This window comes from Myodes glareolus, chromosome 4 (genome assembly GCF_982192425.1).
Source record: "Myodes glareolus chromosome 4, mMyoGla1.1, whole genome shotgun sequence".
Lineage (NCBI taxonomy): Eukaryota > Metazoa > Chordata > Mammalia > Rodentia > Cricetidae > Myodes > Myodes glareolus.
The window spans coordinates 69,051,551-69,078,871 of NC_142029.1; the positions used below are offsets into that span (position 1 = coordinate 69,051,551).

At 47.0% G+C, this 27,321-nt stretch overlaps 1 protein-coding gene and 1 long non-coding RNA gene across 2 annotated transcripts in view; one reads left to right on the top strand and one right to left on the bottom strand.

Annotated features, from left to right (window-relative positions):
* The window catches only part of Gramd1b (GRAM domain containing 1B), a 161,020-nt gene extending 137,856 nt beyond the window's left edge, over nt 1–23,164 (bottom strand). The window contains 1 exon segment of the mRNA XM_087905533.1: nt 22,125–23,164. Coding sequence (XP_087761659.1) covers nt 22,125–22,501 — 377 coding nt within the window. The 5' untranslated portion in view covers nt 22,502–23,164.
* LOC146894455 (uncharacterized) lies at nt 5,661–7,198 on the top strand. Its single transcript, XR_015001591.2, has 2 exons — nt 5,661–5,801; nt 6,654–7,198. It is a non-coding gene; the product is annotated as an uncharacterized LOC146894455 (long non-coding RNA).
* Nucleotides 23,165–27,321: the final 4,157 nt, after the last annotated feature.

Consider the following 27,321-nt stretch of genomic DNA (forward strand, 5'->3'; position numbering starts at 1 on the left):
CCTACTGGGAGAAAAATAAAAGATTTTTTTCCCTGTTATTTTGAGATAGGGTCTCATATTCCCTAGGCTAGCCTAGAACTTCCCTATGTAGCTAAGAACGGCCGTGTTGTCCTGTCTCCAACTCCCAAGTCTACACAGTGTTAAGGACGGAACCCAGAGTTTTGTGCATGTTAGGCAAGCACTCTGCCGAATGAGCCACGTCCCTAGGCAAACTGGGGGAAAACGGACTTAAAAACGTTTTCTCTATATACACTTATACATGGCGTACAGTCTAACAATATTTATTGTTAACGTTAATGAAAATAAAATAGATCACATAATTAACTAGAAAACTAAGTATTGCTCACAAGACCCCATTCAGATCTGGCAAATGGGAGCATTGCTCAAAACCCAATAGTTATGTGTACAGAGTCCCACAAATACCATCTTATAGAAGGTGGAAACAGCATATCCAGGGAAGCATAAAACCACAGACCCACTCAAACCTCACAAACAGAGGGTCTGTATGTCGTTTTAGGGAATGTCTTCAAGCCTTACCTTGGTTCTTCATTACGACTTCTCGTTTTCCTAAACGCGCTCCCATTCCGTCTTCTCCCAGGCACCAAGAACATCTTCTTTCCTAATTACGCCCCATACCAAAGAATGTCACTCAGCTAAAAATCCAAAGCTCTACCCTCCATTCACCCAGTCCTCTCCACAAAACCTGATGCCCATACAGTTTATGTTCACACCAAACTCGAAGCCATGTTACAGGAAGTCAGAGCCCAGGCTGGATATGTCTGACATCACCATGGCTGGTCACTTGCCATCACCTGTGTTAAGGAGGAGATCAGGTTCCAGAAGTACACCAGGAAATGCCACCACAATGTAGGTTGCTGTGGCTGAGTGCACACACAGCACTACCCACTCTGTAAACCACTGTTTGTTCCAGCTTGGCCAGCCTCAAATGGCTCCACACAGAAGCCTGGCGACGACAGATGACCACAAACTCCGGGGCCTGGCCTTCAGACCAGACAAGCTCGGCACTAAATGACACCAACATGAAAACCCGTCCTTCCCTGAAATGTAAAGTGGAGGGGAGCAAGGAAGTAGTCAGGGTAGGAACACCTACCTGGGACGAGGATCCTAGCTTCCCTCTACGTTTTCATCTTCCAACCTGCCTACAAGGGACGGGGTGGCCACAGTCACCTATTTATGGGAGGAGGAAGCTGATGATGCAAAGCAGCCTGAGGGAAGAAAATCTGTCCTGGGCTGGAATTTTACCCTAAGGAAGCAAGCTAGAAACTGCTACCAGAATAAAAGTCAAATAGAGCTACTGGGAAGCTAGTGAAGAACGGTATGGGAAGGGGCTCTTATTCAGAATAGAGCCCATTGTATCTCCCTGCCGTGCGTAGACACACTCCCTTTCACATTAAGTTGTGTCCTGTAGCCCCAGATGTTCTGGAATGTAGTAGCCTTGGAAGGGTTTGTCTTGTTTTCATCTATAGTAAGACAGTAAAGTCCAAAACTCTCCAAGAAGTAGATGGATGTGAAACCAAATGCTGACATTAAGACAAGTATCAGATTCAACATGTCAATTCAATTTTCCCCCCCCGTGAGGAGAATTTGAGTCACTGTTCCATGACCAAAAAGCACCTAGCCTCCTCAGAGGGAAAAGTCAAATATGAATGCAGTTCAATGGTAGAGTATTTGTCTGATACATTTGAGGGCCTAGGTTTGATCCTCAGCACTGTTGAAAAGAGAACAGTATATACACATATATAAGCCTAAGCTTGTATATACAAATCTACATAGATATATATTAAACACACACACTTATTTCTAATTTTTTTAGGAAGGTATATGAATGTGATCTGTACTAGACAATCAAGCTTGGACAGATGGGTATGCCGTTATTTACCCAGGACCAACAATTTCCTATTAACGCTCAAAGGGGCTTTGAATTTGTAGTACATCCATGTGACGATGCTCTGGGGGATCTAGGTGCCCTGTACCTGAGAGGGGCAAGATCAACAATCATCAGGCAATCAAAAAAACTTTAACTTTTGATTCTTTACATTCGTGGTGCTTGAGATGCACCAAATTATCTCCCTTCCCTGTCCATTGCTGGAGCAACCAAAGGGAAGTTTGATAGCCTTGCAAATATCACAGAAGGGAGACAAAGGAACAGAGGTGGGGGCTATTCTTTATTGATGGCCAGGACACCATAAAGTTCATAAAGCACTGCCATCTCCACTTATCTTAAGAAGTGAATGGCGGTAGGAACAAACTGGTCCTGCTTTTCCCAGACAATATTTCCATACAAGACAGTCCACTAAGGAACGGCATGTCCTGGAGGATTTCCTTCACAAAACCAGGGCCATCGGGATTACCTAACACAGCTGTCTTCTCCCTAGATGCACTTGGCTGTGTGAGGATTTAACTCTGAAACATCCCCTGAGGCCTCCTTTTGGTAAAGCTGATAGGGCTTTGGGGAAATGATTGAATCATGACCATTGAAAGAGTCATAGTTTTATGGCATTATTGGGGACGGAATGGGAAAAAAGAGCTAGGGTCTACCTGGAGAAAGTAAACTTCTGGGGAACATGTCCGAAGGATATTGGGGAGTCATTTTTGTCTCTTCTTTGTTTCTTGATTGCCATGAGGCAAACAGTTTTATTTTGCCACATCTTGCATACTCTGGTGTTTGACATCACCCTAGACCTAAAAGATTAGAACTGGCCAGCCTGGATGGAAATCTGTGAAGCCGTGATCCAAAACAAATGTCTCTTCCTCTGTGCCACTCCTATTGGAGATTCTGCCACAGTGATTAGCAACTGGCTGTACTTCTTAAACTTTTAGACCTGTTCATGATGTTTTTCACTGAATGCCTAGTAAATAATCAATGACAATCTACCATTGAACGAACATTGAAGGAACAATTGACCAATAAACAAACTAGATTGCAGCCTTGAAGAGCAGAGGCCTGCCAATGCTCAATGGCGAGCACCCACAAGCAGCCAGGCAGCAGAGCTGGACTCCCCAGTGTCTGGCAGCTCATTTAATGTGTCTCACAAATGGAAATGAAAAGTGGGGGGAGGGAGAGCCTACTCAGAGTTTTCCACCAGAGCTTCAGCTTTGAAAGAGAAGAGGCATGCTGGACCCATGGGTGTGTGGATGGGTGTGCACGCGCACACGCGCGCAAGAGTGTGTATGCGTGTGTATAAAATGAACAATATAGGAATGAATTAAATGTGATCCAGCCAGGGCTGGATGGATGATCCAGCAATCAAGGGAACTCATTGCTCTTGCAGATTACCCGGGTTCAGTTCCTAGTACCCACACTGTGTCTCACAACTATTCATAACCCCAGTTTCAGGATATACAGTGCCCCCTTCTGGCCCCCTCAGGTACCAGGCACACACGAGGCAGACACACATCTATGCGGTCAAAGCACTCATGCCGCTGCCTCTTTTCTGGGGTCTGTTTTCTGTCATCACTTACTTGCACGTCGATAGGTCTGTTTGGGAGTTTCAGTTCCTTAGGGATTAAGTGGGCCTGCTCATCGTATCTGCCCCACGGGATGTAGGAGCAATGATGTGAGGGATTATCATGCCATCCGCTTGTCACGAGAAGGCCTGTTGTACCAGACACTGAGGTAAATGCGGGGGCAGACACCAAGAATCACTGTTGTCTGTCCCTGTCCTTCCTGCTGAGGAGCTTGGAAAGGACAAGGTGCCGCTCAGATTAGGGGCGATAAGGAACTGCTACTGTCCACAGTACATTCTCCTGTGTCACGCCATTCTCGGTCATCTGAACAGAGCCCCCCAACGGCAGGTGTAGTTCCCTCCTGCACCCAGTTCTGGGTTCCTCACTCCACAGAGGCTCAGCAAATCCACTTGCTGCCATCCTCCAGCTCTGCCATTGCACTAAGTAATAAAGGGCAATTTTTATTGGCAACGTTGGCTCTTGGCTCCTCTTGGAAGGCCAAGAGGTTCGCCAACCCCAGCACAACAAGTGTTCTGGCATCTGACAGCTGCAGTGACAGATTCGGCTTAATCCCGTCATCTCCCAAGGTCTTGGACAAAGTCAAAGCAGCAAATGTGTCTGCGTTCTGAAAGTCCACCTCAAATTAAGCTAATCAGATGAAGTCCCACGACCGAAGGGAAGAAGCCGGCTTCCCACAGTCAGGGGCCGGCTCTTCCCCTGCTCTATATTTTTCTTTTCTCTTTGGGACCTGTCCTGGAACTAAAACTCTTGTAGACCAGGCTGGCCTCCAATTCACAGAGATCTGCCTGCCTCTGCCTTCCGAGTGCTGGGATTAAAGGCGTGAGCCACCACCGCCCAGTACAACTCTTGAGTACTGAATTTTAGAAAAGAAACTAACCCTCTTCGGGTAGTGTTCCCAAATAACTTGCATTTAAGCCAAGAGGCAGAAGTAGGTAGGGTAGCCTGTTCCTGTAATCCCACACCTGGGAGTTAAAGCAAAGAGATGGTGCATTTGAGGTCAGCCTGGGCAGCAGAGCAAGCCTCTGCTTCAGATGTCTAAGAAGCAAAAAAATGAGTGAACAGGAACTAGTACTGTTTGGTTAATTTGCTCCATCTCGATCCCCTGGGGTGTCAAATCTACTGGAGGACGAAAGAGCTAGCTTCTCAAGTGTCTGATGTCAAGAACACAAACTGGCACATAGTATGTGTTTACTAAACACTGGCTGGACAAACTGTTGGGGGCACGATGGTGGAAGAAAGCATCTATTCCAAAATCCTGCTCCTCCTCAAGAGGAGCAACTGATGTCCTGACCTGGAAGTAGAAGACGAATGAGAAGAAGTGTTGCTACCATGGCAACCGCAGCTCCAAAAATAAATACCCTTCAAAGCTCCCACCAGCTTGTGTGTATGTGTAAGAGGCGTGTACTAACAGACATTTGCAGATTGCACCCAGAGGCTCAGGTCAAACAGCAGACAAAATATTGGCCCTATTATCATCCTGCTTGCCAGAATCCCATCTTAGGCAACACCATCACTTACCTCCTGATGACACCAAACCCGGTTTCTCTGAACAAAGCCCACTTTTAAAAGAACTGCAGCCCCTGGTCTCCAGAGGACACAGGTCAAATACAGCGAAAACAAAGGAAACTATCAGCCAAGCGAATCAACAGAACAGTTGACATTTACATAAGGGGCATATGGGAAGAATTATTCTGATTTAAGAGGATGCATTGTCTGAAGGATGGTTTATATTCGAAGTCCATGAAAATCGAATTTCCTGTTTGCTTTCATCATGTCATTATCCGTCCATTCCTGAAATCCATAGTCACCAAGCTCCTGTTCTGTGCCATGCAAAAGGCTTCTCTGGTGAGTAATGTAAACTGCGTCTACAGCTCAGACTCTGGAAAGGGACATAGTGAAAACGTGTAATCCACTCCACAGAAGCTGCTTCAGCAGCCTGTAGGGAAGACCCAAGTCTCCAGGAAATATGCCCTGGACAAAGGTCTAACTATGCCAAAGGAGAAGGCCTTAGCAGGTCGAAGGGCACAGCGTCGCGAAAGAGCAATCCTGCCGGAAGGAACAATGTCTACAAAGACTTGAAAGCAAACGATTACCATATTGAAGGAACTGAACATGACCCTGGGTGGAGACGGAGGTCAGGGAACAGCAACACAGGACACAGAAAGGGAAACAGAGCAGTTAGCCCAGTCTGCTGCAGAGAGCAGGATAAAGGGGAGGGGTTGTGACGGAGATCAAGCGTGAAAGTGGATACAAACATGAAGCTGGCATGCGTGGAGCTGAGAATTCAAATCTGAGGAATCATCTCTGCTGAGGTAGGGAACCCCATGCCTTTTCGGGTAAGATTAGCACCATCACAACAGAGCATTGTCGGCCCCCACCTTGCTCTTCTACCATGTGCAGACAAAGTATTCCTTCCTTCCAGTGGACACAACTCAGAAAGCTGGATCCTGAACTTCTCAGTCTCCAGAACTCTGGGCAGACAAATCTCTATCTTTACGAATTACCCATCCTCAGAGAGTCTGTGATAGCCCTAGAAAATGAATTAAGACTGTCACTATAGAAAGAAGCCGTTAAAGCCAAGAGTGGATCAACTATACTAAAGTTAGTACACATGCCTGAGAAGGAGAAGTGTGAGCCAGAGGAGGGGAAAAGGAGAAGTGGAAATGAGAAGCCAAAACCTGGCATGGGCCATCATTGCAGTGGCAGATGGGCAGCACAGTCGCTGGGTTCTAAAAATGAGGCTGACACGTAGTTTTCAGATCTCACCGGCAGATCAAATCCTGGCAGCTCATAAATAGTCAAAGCAACAGCAAATGACTGTTTCAGCCTACATTAACCAGAGTGGTAAATTCTGAGGCCCACGGAATGCCACAGAAGCTTCATCAATTTTGTCATAAAAAAAAATGAAGAAGATACATATACTCTCTGTTTCGATCTCTTTTTTAAGAGTTATCATTGTGTGTGTGTGTGTGTGTGTGTGTGTGTGTGTGTGTGTACATGCATATGCATGCATGGGCCTTAGTAAACACATGGAGGTCAAAGTCAGTTCTCTTCTCCCATTACGTGGAGTCTGGGGATAGAACTCAGGTCATGAGACTGAAGGACGGGGCGGGTGGGGTGATGGCTTCCTGCTAAGTCATCTCAAAAGAACCCCCCTTTTACAGTCTCACTAAGACTTGAGGACATGAAACAACCTGCCCAGGACCACAGAGAGAACCAATCAACAGAACGAGTCTCCACTCTGTGCCGCCCCTGCTGGTTTCTAAGACTGATGCTGGGAACTCATCACAAGCAAGATTATCTTCCTGCTCTGACAGACAGGAGGCTGCCTGAAGGTCACGGGCTGCATGGCTGACTGTAGGATTCCACCCTGGCAACAGCTGTGGTGGCTTGACAGAGAAATGTCTCCCACAGTCTCATGTATTTGCACACTTGGTCACCAATGGGTGGGTGCTGTTTGGGGAGATTATGGAGCTTTGGGGGAGTAGAACCTTGCTAGAGGAGTCTGTCCCTTGGTGGATGGAGGGAGAGGCAAGAAGTTAATAGCCTCCTTCTACTTCCTGTTACTCTCTCCTTTCTGTGTGGGAATGAAACTGTGACCAGCCAGCTCCTGCTCCTGCTTCCCTGTCTATTGCTGTGCCTTCCCTGTCGTGATGGACTCTATCCTTCTGGAAGCCTATGGTAAGATAAACCCTGTCTTCCTTAAATAGCTTTTGGCTCATGGTGTTTTATTATAGCAACAGAAAAGTAATTAATACAGATGGGACCCCCAAGAAACAGAGGACAGCACACTTGGGTGGCGAGCGATCTGAGTTCTAGCCACCTTTGTCACTGAGCAGCTGTGTGGCTTTGACATCGTTTCTTCGCAGTTGAAATGAACACCTCATCAATCTACCTGCCATAGGACCTAAGTTTTCATATTCTCTCTCTCTCTCTCTCTCTCTCTGTCTCTCTCTCTCTCTGTCTCTCTCTCCCTCCCTCCCTCCCTCTCTCTCTCCCTCCCCTTCTCTCCTTTGAGACAGTCTCATGTAGCCCAGGCTGGCTTCCAACTCCAAGGATGAAGGCCCTCCTGCCGCCACCACTTAAACACTGGCATAGCAGGGGTGTATCCCAATACCTGATTCTATATGGTCTTGGCGATCCAACCCCAGCCTTCACGTATGCTAGGCAAGCACTCTATCAACTGAGCTACATCTCCAGCCCCAAACCTGCAGAGGAAGAAGCAGGAACTCACAGAGGAAAAGTGGGGGAGAAGTGGGAAAACATCAGGACATTGTAACCCTCCTCTCTTCCCTTCCCCTCCCCTCCTCTCTCTTCCCCTCCCCTCTCTTCCTCTCCTCTCCTCTCTTCTCCTTTCCCCTCCTCTCTCCTCCTCTCCCCTCCTCTCTTGAGCTATCTAATCTAACCTAAACTTCCCTGACAATGGAACAGAAAGCCTGACAATCAAGCATGGCGTTTAGGAAGTGGCTGGAGATGGAGAAGACACTTGGGAGAAAGAACTCGGGATTCTTAGGAGCTTTATAAATGGGCAAGTCACCTTTCCATGTAGAGTTGAAAATTCTTCCAAGAGGTTTGCCACGGTCCAAAGACCTCTCTAGAAAAATCAATTCGTCACCTGGTAGTACGAAGCCAGGACTTTCCTAACAGTCTGGAAGAAATGGCCCTAGTTACTAATAATAGTTCTCCGAAGGACTCCCCAGGGCGCTGAGAACTAGTGCCCCTCCATCTCCACCGCGGGAGCACAAGGGAAAAGTAGTCAAAGGTACCATGGGGGTTTGTTTGGATCTTAGGTAAAACTTTCTCAAAGGCATAGATCAAAACATAGACAGAAGTAGCCAAGAGAAGCAATACAGTGTTTTCCCTTTTTGATTTTTTTTTTTTGGTGCGATTTTCCCACGTCAGGGAGACATAGGTCACCATGGACCCAGGCGTCGAGAGCATGTCAGCACTTGTGCTAAGTAAGGGCTGTTTTCGTGGAGACGTTCCACCTGCCCAGAATAACCTTTATTGTTGCCATTCTATCCAAGCCTGAGACTCCACAAAAAGGTCAAAAGGAGCCTCAGACTGCAATGACCCAGCCTCAAACAATGTTGGCTAGACCAAGCAGATTGCTTGGGGGTCAGCCTGGCACTAGCTGACATGCTTGGGCCAGAAACCACAACAGAGACTAAGTGCTGTAAACACTTGGCAGGGCTCTCCTGCCTCCCGTGGTAAAGCCCTTCACCTCCCCGGCTGCTCCAGACACCGCGCTGCACAGGATTTTAGTCCTTTTCTCGCAGGCTGCCTGGACTTTCATCTTTAAAGTATTCAGTCTTCATTTGCGATCCCTCCCTCCTTTAGACCCCTGGAGTCTCTAGAGAGACAGGTCTTTTACTGTAGATAAGGAGACCCCAAGATAACACCAAAGGTGATGCTAGCCAGCATAGCCTCAGCATTGGCTTAGTCTTTCATAAGCCTGAGTGGTTAAAAGTCACAGATGTGGACTGGCAGAGTGGTGGTTTGGCATGAAGCAGCCCTGGGTTTGAGCTCCAGCACCACGTAAACTGGACACGGAGCCGGAAGCAAGAGAATCAGAACTTCACTGTCAGCCTCGGTCACGAGTTTGAGGCCAGCCTGGACTACATGAGAACTTGTCTCGAGTTTGAAAAAAAATAAAATGGGTGGGAAGAGACTGCAAAGAAAGATATTACAGAGGTAGAATTTTTGTTTTGTTTCAAGACAGGGCTTCTCTGTGTAGTTCTGGCTGTCCTAGAACTACAGCTCTGTAGACCAGGCTGTCCTCATACTTAGAGATCCTCCTGCTTCTCCCTCCTAAGTGCTGGGATTAAAGGCTTGACCTGCCGCCGCCGCTGCTGCCAGCACCACCATCCGGCTAGAGAGGTAGAATCTTATTTCAACCTACTTACTTTCGAGAAAAGAAGTGGAGTATGGGAGGAGGTTGAGGATCAAAGTCTGTAACACTCCCAGACAACACAGTTCAGGAACTTCCTGGACAGGTGAGCGAATTAATGGAGGTTCTGGAAGGGTATCGCACCGAAGAAAAGCATGAGAGACCCTCCACCACACCTCACCTCATATGTTTCTGCTCTACACCTTTCCCTACATACCTCTTTATCTACACCATTTGCAGTACACAGCATAACTTAGGTGTCTCTCTGAGTTCTTTGAACCCAGGGTAGGGAATGGGAGCCCAGCTTATAGCTGTTGGGTCAGAATAGGTGGCCAGACTTGAAACTAGCATTGGAAGTAGAAGTAAAAGTGAAACAAAGAAGAAAAAGAAAGGGAAGAACCCCACTAGTTACTCCAACGGGATGTAAATACTTAGGAGGATGCTAAGAACAGGAAGAGGCACCAATGAGAGTGGAGCGGAGGTGTGAGCACACGACTATTGAGGCCGGCAGACCAAAGAGAGCTCTTCTCTGCTGGTCCCTGTGCCAGGTGAATGGGTTTGGGCTTTTTGTTGTTTTGTTTTGTTTGTTTGTTTTGAAAAGTTTGGAGATAATTTAGAACTCTGATCTGAGATTACCTTGGGCCATAGTCAGGTACAAGATATATATGAGGGCAGTCTAGATGAGGACAGGGGTTGAATCCTTCTAACGACAGCATAGTCTGGACAGGAATGCAGAGGAAGGATGACCACCGAAAGAAACACAGCAGATGTTGCAGGATAAAGTTACTCTGACAAAGTTAGTACACTGACACCCTGAAAGAGGCTCAGGAGAGCAGGCAAAGATGACCACAGTCCCTTATCCAACCCCCAGGAAGCCTCAAGGTTTCTGTTTAATAAAGGCTTAAGCATCCAGGAAGTGGAGAAAGGAGGTTCTTGAGACTCTGATCCAGGAGTACCGTGTGCTGTGGCATCAAAGCCACTGGGGAGACTCCGCTGAGGGTTATCAGAACGAGAGAACATTGGCTTGTAAGGGTTAATAATTTTTTAGTGGCTGGAATATATAAAGAGTGTTCATGAAAAGAGAGGGAAAGATGTGGTGTGGCTCTTCTACCTGTTTTAAGCAGACAGAAATTATCTAGTTGGGAAACGCCTGCCCTGCTGAACACTATAAAAACCAAACCAACCGTTAAAATTCCCACGCAGCTATAGTTGGCATGTAAGGATTGGTGGTCTTGGGATAAAAAGCTGAAGAGAAATTGGTATGCTCCAGACAGGATTTAAGTGATGTAGTTCATCTGTTTTATCTGCCTATATTATAGGCATGGACCCATGAAGACTGGGTAATGCTTTTCACACCTCATGCGATAAAGCGTAAGGCAGGGGACTCTGTCCATTGAGGAATATGGATTGGATCCAGACTGTCCAACCTCACACAACATGGGAGTGTTAGTATGGATAAATTCCTTTCAGGGTAGCTTTGCACTGATACGAGACTAGATAGACTTACTCAGAGGCCTGAGAGAAGGAAACAACAACTCCTGGGACATGGGGTTACAGAATGCAAACAACTTATTCAAGATTGGGTTTGTCGGGACTCTAGGAAGCGATATGAGCAGTGAGCCTCCTTTCCCCCAGACAGACTCTAGAGCTGCATAGAACACTACAAGACCTGTCACCACTCAGACAGGGTCCTATAAATGGCTCTCACCCGATCAACAAAGACCTGCTGCCTGCCGCTGCACATGGCAGTTCCAAGAAGAACAGAAAACATCCTGTTTGGAAGGATGCCACTTTGGATGGAAGAAGAAAAAGCAGATCAGCTGCACGGGCTGAATTATGTATGCTGGTTTTAGCAATAGTCAAAGAATTCAGCAGTGGTATAACTCCCAGGCTTGGGTCTTTTATTCTCTCCAGGGCCAGTGGCCTAGTCCCTGGTAAAGCATAAAGGCAATGGAATCGGATCTGATAAAACGTAAGATGATTATACAGGTCACAAACCTACGGCTATCACTATGGGAATTTGCAGGGTTTACTAAAACAGGATACTCTGATGTCACAAGAAGAAACCCCATCCAGGCTCAGATGGTGCCTAGAACCAACAAGTAATATGTGTGCTCATCTATGGCAGTCACCTGGATCCATGATGAAAGTAGACATAGCAATATTGCAACAATACAGAGACAGGCTGAGCCCAGACATACTCTGAGGCCCATAATGTGAAGAACAGGGACAGAGACCGCAGATGGCTATGTAGCAGGCTCCCCTGGAGAAAGATGTTGGCGTAGTTGGCAAGGCTGGTTGATGCTGACAGCCATAGGGCACTACTAATGGGTCTCATCAGGAATAGGCACTGCCTTTGACTCTGAGTACATAACCGCTGGAAGATGCAAATGCCCAGGATGCCACAAACAAACCAAAACGGAACACCCTGTACCAATTTGGAAGTCCAACCATCATTTCTTCAAGACAGGGGACACACCTAACAGCCCATAGTACCCAACAGTTAGAAGGAGAGATTCTCTTCGGAGCAGTTGACTGATAGAGAAAGGGATCATGAATCTGTGCTTACAATCAACAAAACAGGAGCGAAGGAAGAGTTTCCACTAGGTAGATTATGCTCTTTATTGGCAGACCTTGAAAAGAAAGGCAGGGGGCAGGACATGCTGGTTTGATAGTTTGTGTTCTAGTGCCAGACAATTATACAAACTTTGGTAATCATAAAGAACAGAGGATGACTTGGGCCATGGCTCTTGAAGCATAACGGCAACACAAGCTGCGAAGAGCCTTCTTTATTGTCCTTTCAGGTGGAAGGCACCACATAGTGAGACAGTAGGCAACCCCACTCTGGGATCTCCTCCTCTTCTTATAAAGCACCATGGGTACTTCACCCTTGTGATATCTTTGTTTCCTAACTGCCTTCTTATGGGTTGGAACCCCCAATGACATTCACATATGAATTTGGAGATCAAGTTCCATACGTACATTCTTGACGTTCACAGTCAAATCACAGCAGATGTCTTTGGGTCTAAGAGATAAACCTAAGCCTGCTAACCACACTGTGACCCCAAGCTACCTGCCAATAGGCTCTACTTTTTTGTTTTCCTTTTATCTTTCCTCCTCCTCCTCCTCCACCTTCTCCTCCTCCTACTACTCTTCTCCTTCTCCTCCTCCTCCTCCTTCCCCTTCTCCTTCTTCTTCTTTTCCTTATACAGTTTCAACTTTCTTTTTCTTATCAGATATAGAAGTCACATGGAGCAGGACATGGTGGCACACACTTTATCCCAGCACTTGGAAGCACAGATCGATCTCTGTGAGTTCAAAGCCAACCTGATCTACATAGTGAGTTCCTGCACAGCCTAGAGCTATATAATAGAAAGAACCTGCCACAAAGAAGGAGGATGAGGAGGAGGAAGAGAAAAAGTAGCTACATGATCAGGACTGCAATCACAAGTGCTGGAAGCATGACTAATTCCAAAGAAACGGTAACTATATTGTAGAACCCCTGTCAGAATTCCTGAAGTCCTCACGAGGCACATTGTGCTTCCTTATCCAGACAAATGAGGTTAGAATTCAAATAGCTGGGGCTAGAAAGATGGCTCGGCGGTTAAGATAGCTTGCTGCTCTTGCCGAAGACCAGAATTTGGTTCCCAGAATCCACATCATATAGCCCATGACCAGGATATGCAATCCCAGTTCCAGGATATGCAATGCCCTCTTCTGGCCTCTGCAGACATCTGAACACATATTTATACACACTTTGCACAAGCATCCTTCCACACACACACACACACATGGGGCAGGGGTGAATGCAGCCAGGATTGAGGATGTAACTCAGTCTGTCTCCAATCCAGGCAGCCTTGGGTTCTAATCTCAATGCCATGAAATATAGGACATAGTGGGAAGACTAAGATAAGAGGATCAGAAGTTCAAGGCTATTCTCAGTGACATAGTGAGTTCAAAGTTGACTAGGGATACACTGGCTCAAACAACAATAAATGTAGCTATTATTTAAGATGGTCCCCTAGTTACCCTACTTCCCACAAATGGGGAACACTGGGAGAAGAACCTCTTGACTGGCGCTACAACCAGAAGTCTGCACCAACATGGTGACTGAGCCCAATGTTTCTTCTAAAGGGGACTGTTTGAACACATATTGAGAAGAAGGGACATGGCCAGAAAGTAAAAATGAACGATGGAGCTATATGATGATTGGTGTTAGGTTCAATATTGCACCAGCAACCTAGCAGACTCAAGAGACGCTGTGCACCTGTGCTCAGCTCACTCATGTCAGACACTGAACCAGCAAAGGCTTACCCTGCTGGGGCCACTCCGGCCGCTGAAGCCTTTCAAGTTCAAATGGAAAACTGCACACTTGAGTGGCCCCCACTGGGAGATGTTTCTTCCTGACACAATGAGGAACTAACTAGGCTAGTCACTACTGGCTGAACAGGCTTCTAGAAATGTACTATTGACTCTGAACTTCTCCAGGACTGTTACAGGAGACCCATGATGCAAACTCCAGGGATGGCCTATGGTATAATACACAGTATGTGTGACTTTTGCTCCAGGTTCCAGTCAAGGAATTCCTAAGCCCCACAGAATCAGCAGGGGAAAGAGTGTCTTTTACAAATCATGTGCCCCTTTGATACACTGAGTTTTTTATAGAGGGGGACTTATAACTCCAAAGGTCCCCCAATCGTAAGAAAACACTGAACAAGAAAAGAATACTAGAAAATAATATGACAAATACAACACTCAGGGTCAAGATGACAAACTATTTTGTTCCTTCCTACTACCCTAAGTTTTGCACTTAGCTATTCTATGAGACTGGCTATATTTGTTGACTTTAAATAGTATTAAAAGTGACTTCTTCTAAAACAACAGGCTAGAAGAACCTTGGAGAACTTTGAAACAATGTGCCACTAAGATGGGTGTAGTGATAGACACCTACAGTATAGTGCTTTCGAGGCTGAGAGAGGAGGGCTGCGAGTGTGAGAACAGTCAGAATTGCGTAGTCTAGGTTATCGTGGGTTGTAAAACAAGACTGTGTGTGTGTGTGTGTGTGTGTGTGTGTGTGTGTTAGATAAATTAATTAAGCACTGGCTAGGCATGATGGTACACCCTGTAATCCCAGCATTGTGAGGGGAATGCAGTTATTTTTTTTTTTTTATTTTGGGGAATGCAGTTATATCAGAAGTCCACAGTCATCCTCAACTCCATAGTATATTCAAGGCTAGCCTGGGCTACAAGAGACCCTGTCTGAAACAAACAAAAACATGATCACTAGACTAATCATGCATTGTCTTTCTGCATTTTCTCATTATTGGAACAAATAAGACTATGGTCACTATTTTACAAACATTTTTATTGCTATAACAAACTGCTTGCAGCAGGCTAACATTACTTTTCCAAAGTCTATTTAGCTCTCATTTCTTAAGGTTCAAGGGCTCACATCCACCACAATCCAAAGGTAGCAAAGACCAAGAAAATGCCCCTGTTTTATGCCTCTCCTTCTGATAAAGCCACCAAGATTCAGTCATGGGGACTTTGTGGTAGTGACCGTATCCAATCCTGAGTACCTCAATAGACCAGACCCAAGCTGGATCCTCCAACAAATTCTTTCACCACAAAGAGAGGTGAGAAAAGAGGTTGTTATTTATCTCCTTTCTGCCCCACCACTTCATGGCTAAACTCCCAACCAGAGCAGTAAGACAGCAAACAGCTGTGGTCAAACCTCAAGGCAGAGGCTCCAGGCCAGGGGCAAGCTCGACCCCAGGAATGTAATGTGTTATCAGCATCAGGGGAGAGGCCTTAAAAAGAGCCTGGTGCTGTGGGGTCCCTCGCAGTGGGATCTGAACCTGTCCCTGGCGCTTGAGCTGGCTTTTGGTAATCTATTCCCCATGCTAGGATGCCTTGCCCAGCTTTGATGCACGGGGCGGGGAGGAGCTTGGTCCTGCCATAATTTGATAAGTCATGTTTTGTTGACTCCCATAGGAGGCCTGCCCCTTTTAGAACAGAGGAAGAGTAGATTGGGGGGTCGGTAGATGGGAAGTGTGGGGAGGGAACGGGAGGAGAGGAGAGAGGAAAACTGTGGTTGGTATGTAAAATAAATGAAAAAATTTAATAAAGGAATTAAAAAAAAAAGAGCCTGGTGCTTGAGAGATGCCAGAACTAGATAGGGACTGACCAAGACTTCAGGTCACAGGTCTGAGTCTCAGCTAGTGAGCCACTAAGGCTTCCCTGGTCACTTCATTTCCTTATCTCTCCTTCAGATCAAGTCACAACCCTCTGAGTCTTGGACCAGGAAGAATGTACAGGAAGCAGAGCAAACTTCACACCATCTAACCAAGAACAAAAGCTCTTTTGGGGTATCCAGGGAAATACCCTGAGGCCTTCCCCTCCCCCCCCCTTTTTTTATCATTGTCTTCTTCAACCAACAGCCTTAGCTCTGCATGAACATATTTTTCTAGCATTTTAAACTATGTGACTTAACTCAAAAATCCAGGAACACAATTGAAAACAGGAATATCTGAAATCAATACTACCTCACTATTTATTATTGTTGTTTATTTTTATTATTTTTTGAGGTATAAGGGGTTGAACCTGGGGCCTCATATCTGTTAGGCAGGCCTTCTATCACTGGGCTACATCACCCGCTCAATATGGCCTCTGGAGGTGACATACGGCTGCCATTGGAAGCACAAGGGTGGCCGACCACTGTCTGAAATCTTTTCGTCAGTTCAAAGCCTCCACATCCTGCCTCCTTTCTCCGGCTTGAAAGCCCAGGTTTCATTTTCATTCTGTGTTCCTGAGGGAGGCCTTTTGCTGTTGCTGGTGGTGGTTTTTGGTTTTGTTTTGGGGAGATTGCTTTGTTTTTTTGTTTGTTTGTTTCAAGACATGGTTTCTCTGTCTAGCTTTGACTGTCCGGGAACTCACTCTATAGACATAGCTGGCCTCCAAGACAGATCTGCCTGTCACTGTCTCCTGAGTGCTAGAACTAAAGGCGTGGGTCACCTGCCTCAGAGAGGTTTTAACCTTCCCCTCTGAGAGAAGGAACTCCCCTTCATCTCTAATGTTGGGTCCCAATATTATTCAACTATGTTCTCCTTCACCCCCAGGTATATAGCCCCTTGGTAAGTCACACACAGCTTTGGACTATACAAGAGGGAAATCAAATCCCAAAAGTCAGAGGCGCCAGGAAAACCCTCGGTCTCCCTAAAGCTCATGTACACACGGCGGCAGCTCAGCAACCACGTCCAGCCTCTAAACACCTGCTCCAGAGTTGACAGCTTACTCACTAGGGTCAGGAAGAAAATTCCCCGCTGGCAGCTTAGCCATTCAGGCGCCTTAATGAAAACCGAGTAAGCCAGACGCCATCATCAGCGACTAGCCTAACAACTGGGGGCTACACAATGTCTGAGAGGGACTACCCGAGAGGGGTGGGATTATCGCCTGCTCATCGGGCCCCACGCTCATCGTGGTCTCCTGTAATTGGCTGAGCGCATAACCACATGGAAACTCTCGAAATACCAGCTCCCACAGAGGAACCTGGCCGGCGTGAATCAGCCCACAGGGCTCCATCTCCACGTCTCAGTTTCCACAAACTATTTTAATCTAGAAACCACATCTACAAGCAAAGGCAGGCTGCCTTTCCTGGGGTAGACGGCCTAAACCATCATCGGTGCCCACACACAGCTGTGCCTCCCACACATCCCCCACCCAGACTCGCTCAGCAGTTTCCCGTGCCTCCAGAATTCCCATCTTGCCTCATATGCAACTTCTCCACACCCACACCTTCTCAAGCACGCGAGGTCGGCAGGCCAGGACTATAGAGAACCCGGGATTGGAACGAATACACCGTTCACATCCTAGCCTTGCTCCTGGGAGACCAGGAACAAGTTAATCTTTACCGCCGGCTCTTCCCCCGTGAAGCCTACCTCAGGTGACTGTTGTGAGGATTAACGGTGATCATGAATTTAAGACAGTTAACAGGCATCTTGCCACAAAGTAAGATTTACTCCCCGTCTCAAGGAATTATGGGACTGGTAGAAGTCTTTGCTCCTTAACCCTAGCCTGTGCTGACTGCTTACTCTGCATGCTAACCGTTTACAGCCCCCTCTACATGGCTTTGTTCCTTTGTGGGAAGAGGGACGTGAGTTTCTTTTTCTCTACCACACAGAGCAGTGTGTACTGAATAGCTGACTATAGAAATAAGAACCAAGCAAAGTTGGATCGAGTAGAGTAGTCTGGATGCCCAAACTCACCCTGCTCCCTGCAACTACCTGAAGTTTGAAGCAAATCTTCCTGCAAAGACCAGAGGACGCAATGGAGAATCAAGACAAACATATGGATGATATATACCTGCAACCAACCAACCAACCAGCTATCGTAGCACCATAGACATAGCCTAACACACCAGACTGGGCAGAATTGGTGGGTACCATTACTAAAGGTCAGATGGAGCCAAAGAGGGCTTTCTCTAGCAGCTAGTCTGCTAGACTGTGAGCAACTGTTACAGGGTAGGGATGTCCTACAGAAGCAGGGTGCAGGCTGGCGGAGTGAGAGATGGTGCAAAGGTGACAGCTAGGAGGTGCGCAGGGGAGAAGAGCAAAGAAATTCTTCTGTGTCCTCCAGGAAAACAGGCTTCAGTTGCCCACTGCCCAACTCACCCGTCCCATGCCAGCTTTTCTTCTCCTCTCTTAAGAAGCATCCTAGGACACACGGCTTTGCCTGACTTCTGACTTTCTCCCAGAATTCAGGAGGCCATAGGAGACGCTAATGCTCAGTTTGGGCTTTAAACAATTACCACAACCATTTTTGGCCAAGAGATTTGGGAACACATGCAGGCATTAATTCGTTTCTTCACATTTTATTGTCGCTGTTGGTCTGGGACAGCACTGACTCTAAGAACTTGTTCCACCAAGCTTGTTCCACCGAGTTATTCATTGTTCAGAACCTACACTGGCTCCCGCTGAGTTAATTCCACTTTGTATATGAAGAAACTAAAGCCAGGCATGACACACACTTGTAATCTCAGCATTAAGGAATAGAGGTAGGAAGATCACTAGTTCAAGGTCAAGCTTGTATGCATGAGACCCTGTCTCAATCAATAAATAAGTGAATGTATAAATAAATAAAATCATCTAGTCTCAAGGATTTTGTTATAACAGAAAACAGTAAGATAGCCATCCATTTGCATCCTCAATAGACATTTGGTCTTCTAAAATTTGGCAGTCTATAAAAAGGAAATTAGTGGATATCTAAAGCCGGTGATTCAGATGGGGGGTTGGGGGCTTGACGGTGCTAGCTAAATGGTATGGCTGTGTATGTATGTGTGTTTGTGTGTATATGATGTGTGTTTTGTGCGTGTGTGTGTTGACAAAAGGATGCTTTAAAATTAACTGTGCGGATGTGTACACACATCTATCAATATAAAAAATGGATTAAATACTTTTTTCCATCCCGATATCAAATACTGTTTTCCACAGGGTCCTGTGCATGCACTGAGAGCACTCTACTACTGAGTTAAACTCTCAGCTTCAAATTCATTAGGATTTGAAAAGATTGATTGTGTGACATCTAAATCATATTTATTTATTTTTTATTTATTGAGACAGGATTTCTCCGAGTAACAGCCCCTAGCTGACCTGGAATTCACTCTGTGAATCAGGCTGGCCTCGAACTCACAGAGATCTGCCTGCCTCTGCCTCCTGAGTGCTGGGAATAAAAGTGAGTGCCACCAAGCCCAGCTTTTCTAAATCATATTTCAATAATTTTGTTTTTAAAAAACTCATCTCTAGACTCATCTCCCCACTGAAAATTTCTCAGATTTGTGAATAAGGAGACTCTCACTTCAGAAAGAGGAAAGGAACTTATTTATCATCAGTGAACACCTATGGGTCACCACAAGGGGGCAGGTAGTGGGCAGTGAAAACAGGATGGTTGCGTATGGACACTATTCCATGTTGTGCTGCTTTGACTTTGGTTCTGATTTGCTGTCGTTTGTTTGTTTGCATCATTGAACCCAGGCTAGTCTGAAATCTACTACATAGCCAAGGATGACCTACATCCCCAGCTCATTCTGCCTTTTTCGACTTATGCATTTGGCCTGTATCTCCCAGTTCTGAATCTACAGATCCAACCAATTAGAGATAGAAGAATACAGAAAAGAATTATCTATACTGAACATATGTGGACTTTGTTTCAGACTAGACCTCACTATATAGTCCAGGCTGGCCTTGAACTCCCAGCCATCCTGCTCCAGCCTCCCTAATGCTTGAGTTACTGACATGCACCTCCATGCACATACAGAAACAGACTTCCTTTCCCAGCCTTGATCTCCAAATAATGAAGTACAGCAATTCTTTAGATAACATTTACATTGTGCTTTGTATTAGAAGGTACCTAGGGATGACTTAAAGTGTATGAAGAAACAGAGGCCACCGAATGGACCAGCAGGCAAAGACACTTGTCACTAGCCTGGATACCCAAGTTCAAATCCTGGAATCCTCACGGTTGAGGAGAAAAATCATTTTCTGAAGGCTATCCTCTGAGCTCCACATGTACAAGCATACATATAGCACATGCACACATGCACACACACGTGCACAGTGAAAAGTTATATCTATGGGAAAATATGTATGTGTTATATGCAAATACCATGACACTTTCTACAAGGAACTTGGTGACTACAAAAAGACCTGGAGCCAACCTCCATGGATACCAAAAGATGAGAAGACATACATTTTCTTCCAACCCCATATGCCAGCACATTAAAAAAAATAAAACTGCCTTAAGCTATACCTAGGAGGTAAAATAACCTTCCTATTTTTAAAATTATCCTTCCTACTTCAATAAAAAATAATATTCTACCATACCCTTAAATAACTCAAAATCAGAAACATTTTCCTTCCATTTGCTCAGTTCCCCCTGCCTACGTTAGCTAGCAATGAATGACTCTCTCCTCTATATTTTGTCTTCAGTAGATGTGGCAGGATGTCAATGCCTCTATTCGGGTCTCTCATATTTGAGGGAAAAGTACCTGAGCTGACAAGCTGGTCTAGTTTGAGATTAACCCCCATCAATCCTCAGTTCCCTCTACTCTGCAAAAAAAAAAAAAAAAAAAAAGCAACAGGGTGGAATGCTGGAAAAGAAAGACCTGTTGCCCCGAAAGCCATATCTGGGAGAAACTGTATAGTCACTGCAAACAGGAGAGAGATTTCATGGTAAATCATTGGGAGGAGTCCCAAGACTCAGAAGGGTCATCTCCCGCGTAACCCAACCCTAGCCCTCAACACCACGAAGACACATCACACACGCTAGTTTCTTTCGATTCTTACCATATTGCTCCCTTAGTCCGTCTTTGCACCTGACCTCACATGTATCTCGCTGTTTTTGTTTTTTTAATCCTGTCTGCACTTGTCATGGTTTTAACCTCTCCCTCCCAGGGCTTATTCCATGTCTCCAAGCTTCCCTTTTCTTGCACAACCACTACAGGTGACAATGGCCCCATCGCTTTATTGTGAACAAAATTTGCACGTCTCAACTTCTTTTTGTTACATGGTGCGTTGGTTTGTTTTTGTTTTGTTTCCTTTAGGTTTGGGTTTTTGAGGTGCCATCCTTTCCAGGTGACCAACGCATATCTGAAACTCCAGGAGTCTTCCTGCTTCCACTTCTTAAGGTCTAGGATTGCACTCAGGTATCACACAGTTTTATTCATTTATTTTATTTTGGAGATGCTGGGTGCGCCTTTGTGTTAGGCAGATATTTTTTGTATTAGTATCCTATCACGCTTAGCTTCCACATCCCTTCACAACCTGGAAACCCTTCTCAGCATCACCACCACTAGCTGGTGCCACACTTGAGCTCTTGAGAGCCACTCAATAAATGCTTCCTAAGTGAACCTGAATGAAGCTGAGCAAATGGGGTGAATGAAATGATCCCCATTAAAGTGATTCATAACTTAGTTACCTCCATCGACCACAACAATGCCCCCCCCATCAGCACAAACATCCTGATAACAGAGCCCCTGAGACTCAAAGCAAATGGGGGGGGGGTGAGACATGGGATCCACGAGTAGTGGGAACTCCATGCCACCAAGGCTTGATGTGTAAGTACCGTGCAAGCTTCATACCAGTTCTTGGACGTGGGCAGCAAACACCTACCTAGCAAAACTGGAGCTGGCAGGGTGATCAAGAGATGTGCCTCTGACAGGTAGGATATGTGATGAACACTTCACTTCTGCCTAGGCATCTAGACCTGTATGAGCATCTTAACGTAGGAAAAATGACAAAAAGTGAAGTGGAATTCGGAATTCCACGTGGAGGCGCCACTTAAACTTCTCTCGCTGGCCCTGGCCATCTCAACCCCAGTGGAATCATCTCACTCTCTACTTTAGAGTTTCCCTGAGGATGGAATCTGGAGGCAGGGAGAAGCACTCACTACAACAGTCTGCACACAGTAAGGACTCAACAAATACGAGTGCTATTTTACTGTTCATTCTTGCTGTGAGGATCATGAGATGAAACGCAGCATGAATCTATGTTAACCTATCAAGTCCCTAGTCCTGAGCTATGGAGACAAAACCTCTAGCACTGGTGCCCTGGCAGCTCCTGAGCCTTGGTGACGTGAGAAGCTCCAGCTTTGGTCCCGGAAGTTTCCACCAGAATGCCCTGGGGCCCTGGACGGCTCTGGGGAGGAGCGGGAGGTGCAGGGGGAAGACTGCTAGAGAGAAACGGGGACCTACCTGCTCTCACTGCACTCCTTCCGCTCCCTCACCCGCAGCCACTTGCGGAGCAGGAAGCGCTTTCGGCGCGGGGACGCGCTGGGTGTGGAGCAGTTGGACCACGGGGTGTCCTCGTCGCTGGAGGGCGTAATCTCAATGGACGGCAGCTGCAGGAACTCCTTGCCCGGGGCCAGGACGCCGGGTAGATCTGGGGTTACCAGTCCACCTTCCAGGCTCTGCTCTTGCACGTTCTTCATTCGGCGCATCTTAAAGCGCCGGCGGCGGAGCGTGGGGGTGGACGAACTGGACCACACCGCACTGCCCTCGGGCGCGCCCTGCGGCTCGGGCACCTGCAGAGCGGGCAGCTGCAGGTTCTCCATCATGTTAGCCGCCGGCATCGGGGTCCCTGGCCGCTGCCCAGTGCCCTCCACCTGAAGCCTGGCTCGCGGCTCCCACTCGCGGCTCCCCACCCCGGGGCCGGTGGCACTATCCGCTCTCACGTTCAGCGAGCAGCTGGAGCCTGCCAGTAGATCAAGTTCCTTTTCCTGGAGCGCCGCAAGGAGGGGACTGGTGGGGACGCCGCCTCCTGCGGTCTAGAACTTTTCGGAGCGCGTTTCCTCACGCAGTCCGCCGCGGGAGAGGCGACCCCGGACGTAGTGACTGTCGCCTGTCAAGCCTCGCCACCCGGCTGCCCTCCTGGGGCTTCCCTCGCGCGCTCGCGTGTTTGTCTTCCGCTGCGCTTGCTCGCTCTGCCGGCTTCTCTGCCTTAGCGGGACTCGGCAGCCCCAGGCCCCAAGGGGTTGCGCAGCAAACTCTCAGTGGTTTGCGTTCAGCCGACTGCGCTGGGGAGCCGGCTTGGCGCTGCAGGAGCGTGGAGGGCTGGAAGAAGAGGCAGTGGTGGGAGGGGAAAGGGAAAAGAGAGAGAAAGAGCAAGGGAGACACTAGATAAAAGCAAAAAAGGTGGAGGAGGTGGAGCTGGGGATTGAGGCGGGAGTGGGTTGCTATCCTGAAAGGACACGCACGCACAGGCAGCGCACGCACAGGCAGCGACAGCCGTGTAACTGTACACGGAATCCCTTGGGGAGGGACTGTACCTCCGAGTCAAGGCTGCTCCAATCAGCCTAATGAAATAAGAGCACAATCCAAACTTTCTCAGGGCAACGATTGGCCGAGCAGTTCTGGTTAGCAAACTCCCGCTTTCCCCCCACACCCCCGCGGGGAGAGGGGGAGGAGAATCAATGGTTTCAGCCCACACTCTCAGACCACCCAAGATACAGAGTTGAGGGAAAACTAAGGGACTTTTCAGAGGAATCTCTCTCTCTCTCTTCTCCTAAGAAAAGTGTATTCTTTGAGTCGTTAGGAGTGCTGACCGGGAACACTGGGTATAGTCAGGACAAAGGAAGAAGGTTCCTGGAGGCTGCTTCCAAAATGGCAAGCTGGGAGGAAAAGACAGTTCTGTAGAATGAACCAAGGACACTAGACGTGACACAAAGGAGAGACAGACCGACTGAATGGAAAGACACAGGACACACGGGACCAGTAAGCAAAAGAGTCTGCCCCTGTACATGGTGTGTGACCCTGCCACCATACCCTCATTCTAAGGAGAGGAGAGTGAGCGAAGTTAGACAGCAGCCTCGCAGAAACCCCAGAGTCAACATTCTGAGACTTTCTGATGCTGCTTCAGCCTGCTGGGGGCATGGTCTGACTCACAAAGTCTACTGTGGTCCTGGGACTCTGAACTCAGAAATATGGAATAATCCCTCTTGTGGATCAGTGTTTTACACCCGGTTCCCCAAAGGCATGTGTACCCTAAGAGGTGGGAGGTAGAAGTGATCTGCTCTGGGAAGGACATTCTTGGTGGGACTGAGCCCAATCTGCTGGGGTCCAGGCAAGGAATTTGCCTCTTCAGTGGCAGACCAAAAGGAACAACAAAGACCCCACTACAAGGTGTACAATCTGACCTGTTCTCTTCGCTGCCATTTGTCAGTCCAGTTTCCCTTGGTGGGGGGGGGGGATAAAAATCATATCCCTAAAGGTCATAAGAATTCACTGCAAAATAGAGTATATCCCTACAGATGAGTAAGACATCTGAGGCAACAGCTGGACATGTTATCAGACCGCCATGTCCTGCAATGGCACATGCGGGGAGCTTGAGACATCCTGACATTACACAATGTCCTGGAGGCTGAGAAAAAGAGGAAGTGCATCTGGCTGACTAGCCAGGGCCCGGGTCCACACTTCTGACCACTCTTCTGACCTTCGTATCCGGCTGCTGGCTTGCACAGGCATGATTTGGTATCCCTCTATTTTAACTCCTGCTCACAGTGGAGAAAGGAGACACCCCTTTCCATCAGGTGTCAGACCTGGCAAAGAGCAAGAAAGCTCTTCCGGCTAAGAGCAGGAGCCTAGGCTGGGACTCTTTGGACTCAACCAACGCTCTACATAGTCTGTTCGCTGTCTTGGATCTCCTCCATGGAGGACCACTTTGTAGAGGATTGACAGCTTCCCAGTTCAGAGAACCTGCCTGTTAGATGGACTGTTTTTTATTTATTTTTAAAATTACATTAAAAATAATACCAATCAAATTTCCCACTTCCTCCCCTCCTCCCACTTCCCTCCCACTCCCCCAGTCCTAAGAGAGGTCAAGACACCCTGTCCTTGTGGGAAGTCCAAGGTCCTTCCCACTACATCCAGGCTGAGCAAGGTATGCATCCAAACCCAGACCCAAAATTATGACTATGGTATGTACTCACTCATTAGTGGATTTTAACCATAAACAAAGGACATTGAGCCTATAGTTCATGATCTTAGAGAAGCTAAGTAATAAGGTGAACCCAAAGAAAAACATATATTTTTTAGATGGACTGTTGATACACAGGAGCAGTCTCTGTGCTTAAGGGAAGCAGGACACTGCCATTCATTTGGAGCCCCAAAAAATTTGACAGATAATTTGAAGAAAGAAAGGGTACACCACAATACCACACACACACACACACACACTGTCATAAGCCTTCTGAATCTTAATGCATTGCTCTCAAAATGAAGAAGAGCCTCCAACTTCTTCCTCCCTTGCACCTCAGTCAGGCATCTCACAAGAGAGTCTAGACCTAAAATCCTCTGAGGTTTCAAGCAAGCTTTGGGCACAGCAGTGGTTAAGAAGGATTGCTTACATTTCACCTGACCTGAGGGAAAACTTCTGCCAGGCCAAAGCTTAAATGTTCTCACTTGCAAAGAAGCAGATATCCAAAGCATCCTTTGTCCCTGGCCTTGTCGGCCACTCCCTTCCACTTGCAGCCTCTTCGTTCCTTGTCCTCCTCACCCATCAAACCCCCAATCAAAATTAGGAGTTCAAGTTCATTCTCACTTACACAGCAAGTCTGAGGTTATCCTGAGCTAGAAGGACCTTATCACAGAACAAAACAAAACTAACAAAAAGAAATCCAGACCCCACACCCTCAGACTCTGCAACTGTCTCTGTTTACTTCGGAACACAGATAGTTGCAACTGCCAGCAGTTGTCCCCCGAAGGTCCCCAAGAAAGAGCCAATTATTTCTTCCTTTGAATCTTTCCAATATGCTTTTCATTTGTATGTGACCTTTAGACTTTGCAAAAAAACGTCCTCATACATCACATTGCGTCTTTCTAGTGACCTTAGGACTAACGTAACAAGAAGTTACTACCCTCTTCTTGCAATCATTACTGTGGAGCGGGCTGCAGAAACTTATTCAAGGACTCCCATGAATGACAATGACTAATATAACAAGGCCAGAATCAGGCCTTCAGAAACCAATGTAGAGGCCAGCAAAATCATCTAATGGGCACCGACTCAAGAAAGCCGTGCCCTGGTCGTTCCAGACTGTAACTGTTCGGCTCCAACAGCTGTTTTTACAAATAGGCGAAAAAGAAGCACAAATCTGGAGGGAGGTCAGTTTCCCAAAGCAGCTGATGGAGGTTGTCATAGCCAAAAAAATACCCACAACTCCTTTTCAGACTTCCATCCACCCCTCCCCGCATTTCTTCTCTCTCTCTCTCTCTCTCTCTCTCTCTCTCTCTCTCTCTCAAATACCACCTCAGTTCTCTGGGAAACTGACCTCGTGTGTGTGTGTGTGGGGGGGGATATACTGCAGACAGGTGGTGTCCGGAATGTCCCAACCCCCAACCTCCAACCCCACATCTAGGCCTCCAAGTTTAAATGAATGGATCTCATGTTACCAAGTGGCTGCTGTTTATTCTCAGCTGTACAGGCTCTCATTTCCTGTCGACACAAGACACCCAGCACCTGTCTACGACTTCTGGAGACCTGCAATGGCATAGTCTGTACTCCGGAAAACTTAAACTAACATCTTTGAGAACAGATGTCTCCTGAGTACACACTTAGACAGGGCATGCTGCGAAAAGGTGCAGTCATGCACCAACCCAATGGACAGAGACTGTGTGCCACGCAGCATCTGTCCAAGTGCATGGGCGAGAGCTGACCAGGAATCCATGAATCGAGTTTGTGGCTTGCAGGAAAGCTGGAGGTGGGGACTGAAATGTAGCAGATGCTGTGACAGGAATGGGCAGACACTCCCCTCTAGTCTCTTTTTTACTGAAATACTTTCTGCAAAGGGCAGTGTGGGGAACTCACATTCAATGACAAACATGCACCCGGGGTTAAGACTGGTTAGTGACTGGAATGCATGGTCAAGCCCAGTTATGAGCGGCTTTCTCTTTAGGCCTTTAAAAGGTAACTGGAGCCTAGTTAGAGGCAATGGAAGAAAAGAGAATAGCTTTTGAAGTCTCATATCCATCCTACCGATGTGCGGATCTAAGGATCAGGTTTTCTGCTTTAAAACAAAAGCAATTTGGCAGGCACTTGGCTCATTCCTGTAATCTCAGCACCAGGGAGGCTGAGACAGGAGGCTTCAAAATTCAGGTCCAGTCTGAGCTAAATAGCAAGACCCTATCTCAGGAATTAATGGACTGAAATGGTTTGGCTTATGCCCCAAACAAAAACTGGTCTGAAATGGCTGCAGACGCTTTGGTCTCTAACCTTAATGCGCCCCACAAACTGCTTTACCACCCTACACAGAAAACTAGAAACACAGAGACAGTCACTAGGGTAACAGTGAGGCAGGGAACAAGGCATAGAGTATGGAAGAGAGCAAATGAAGAAAGTCACTTGAATCCGCCTTTTCTCTATATCTTCTATTTTCTGAATTTCCTCTTCACTGTCCCC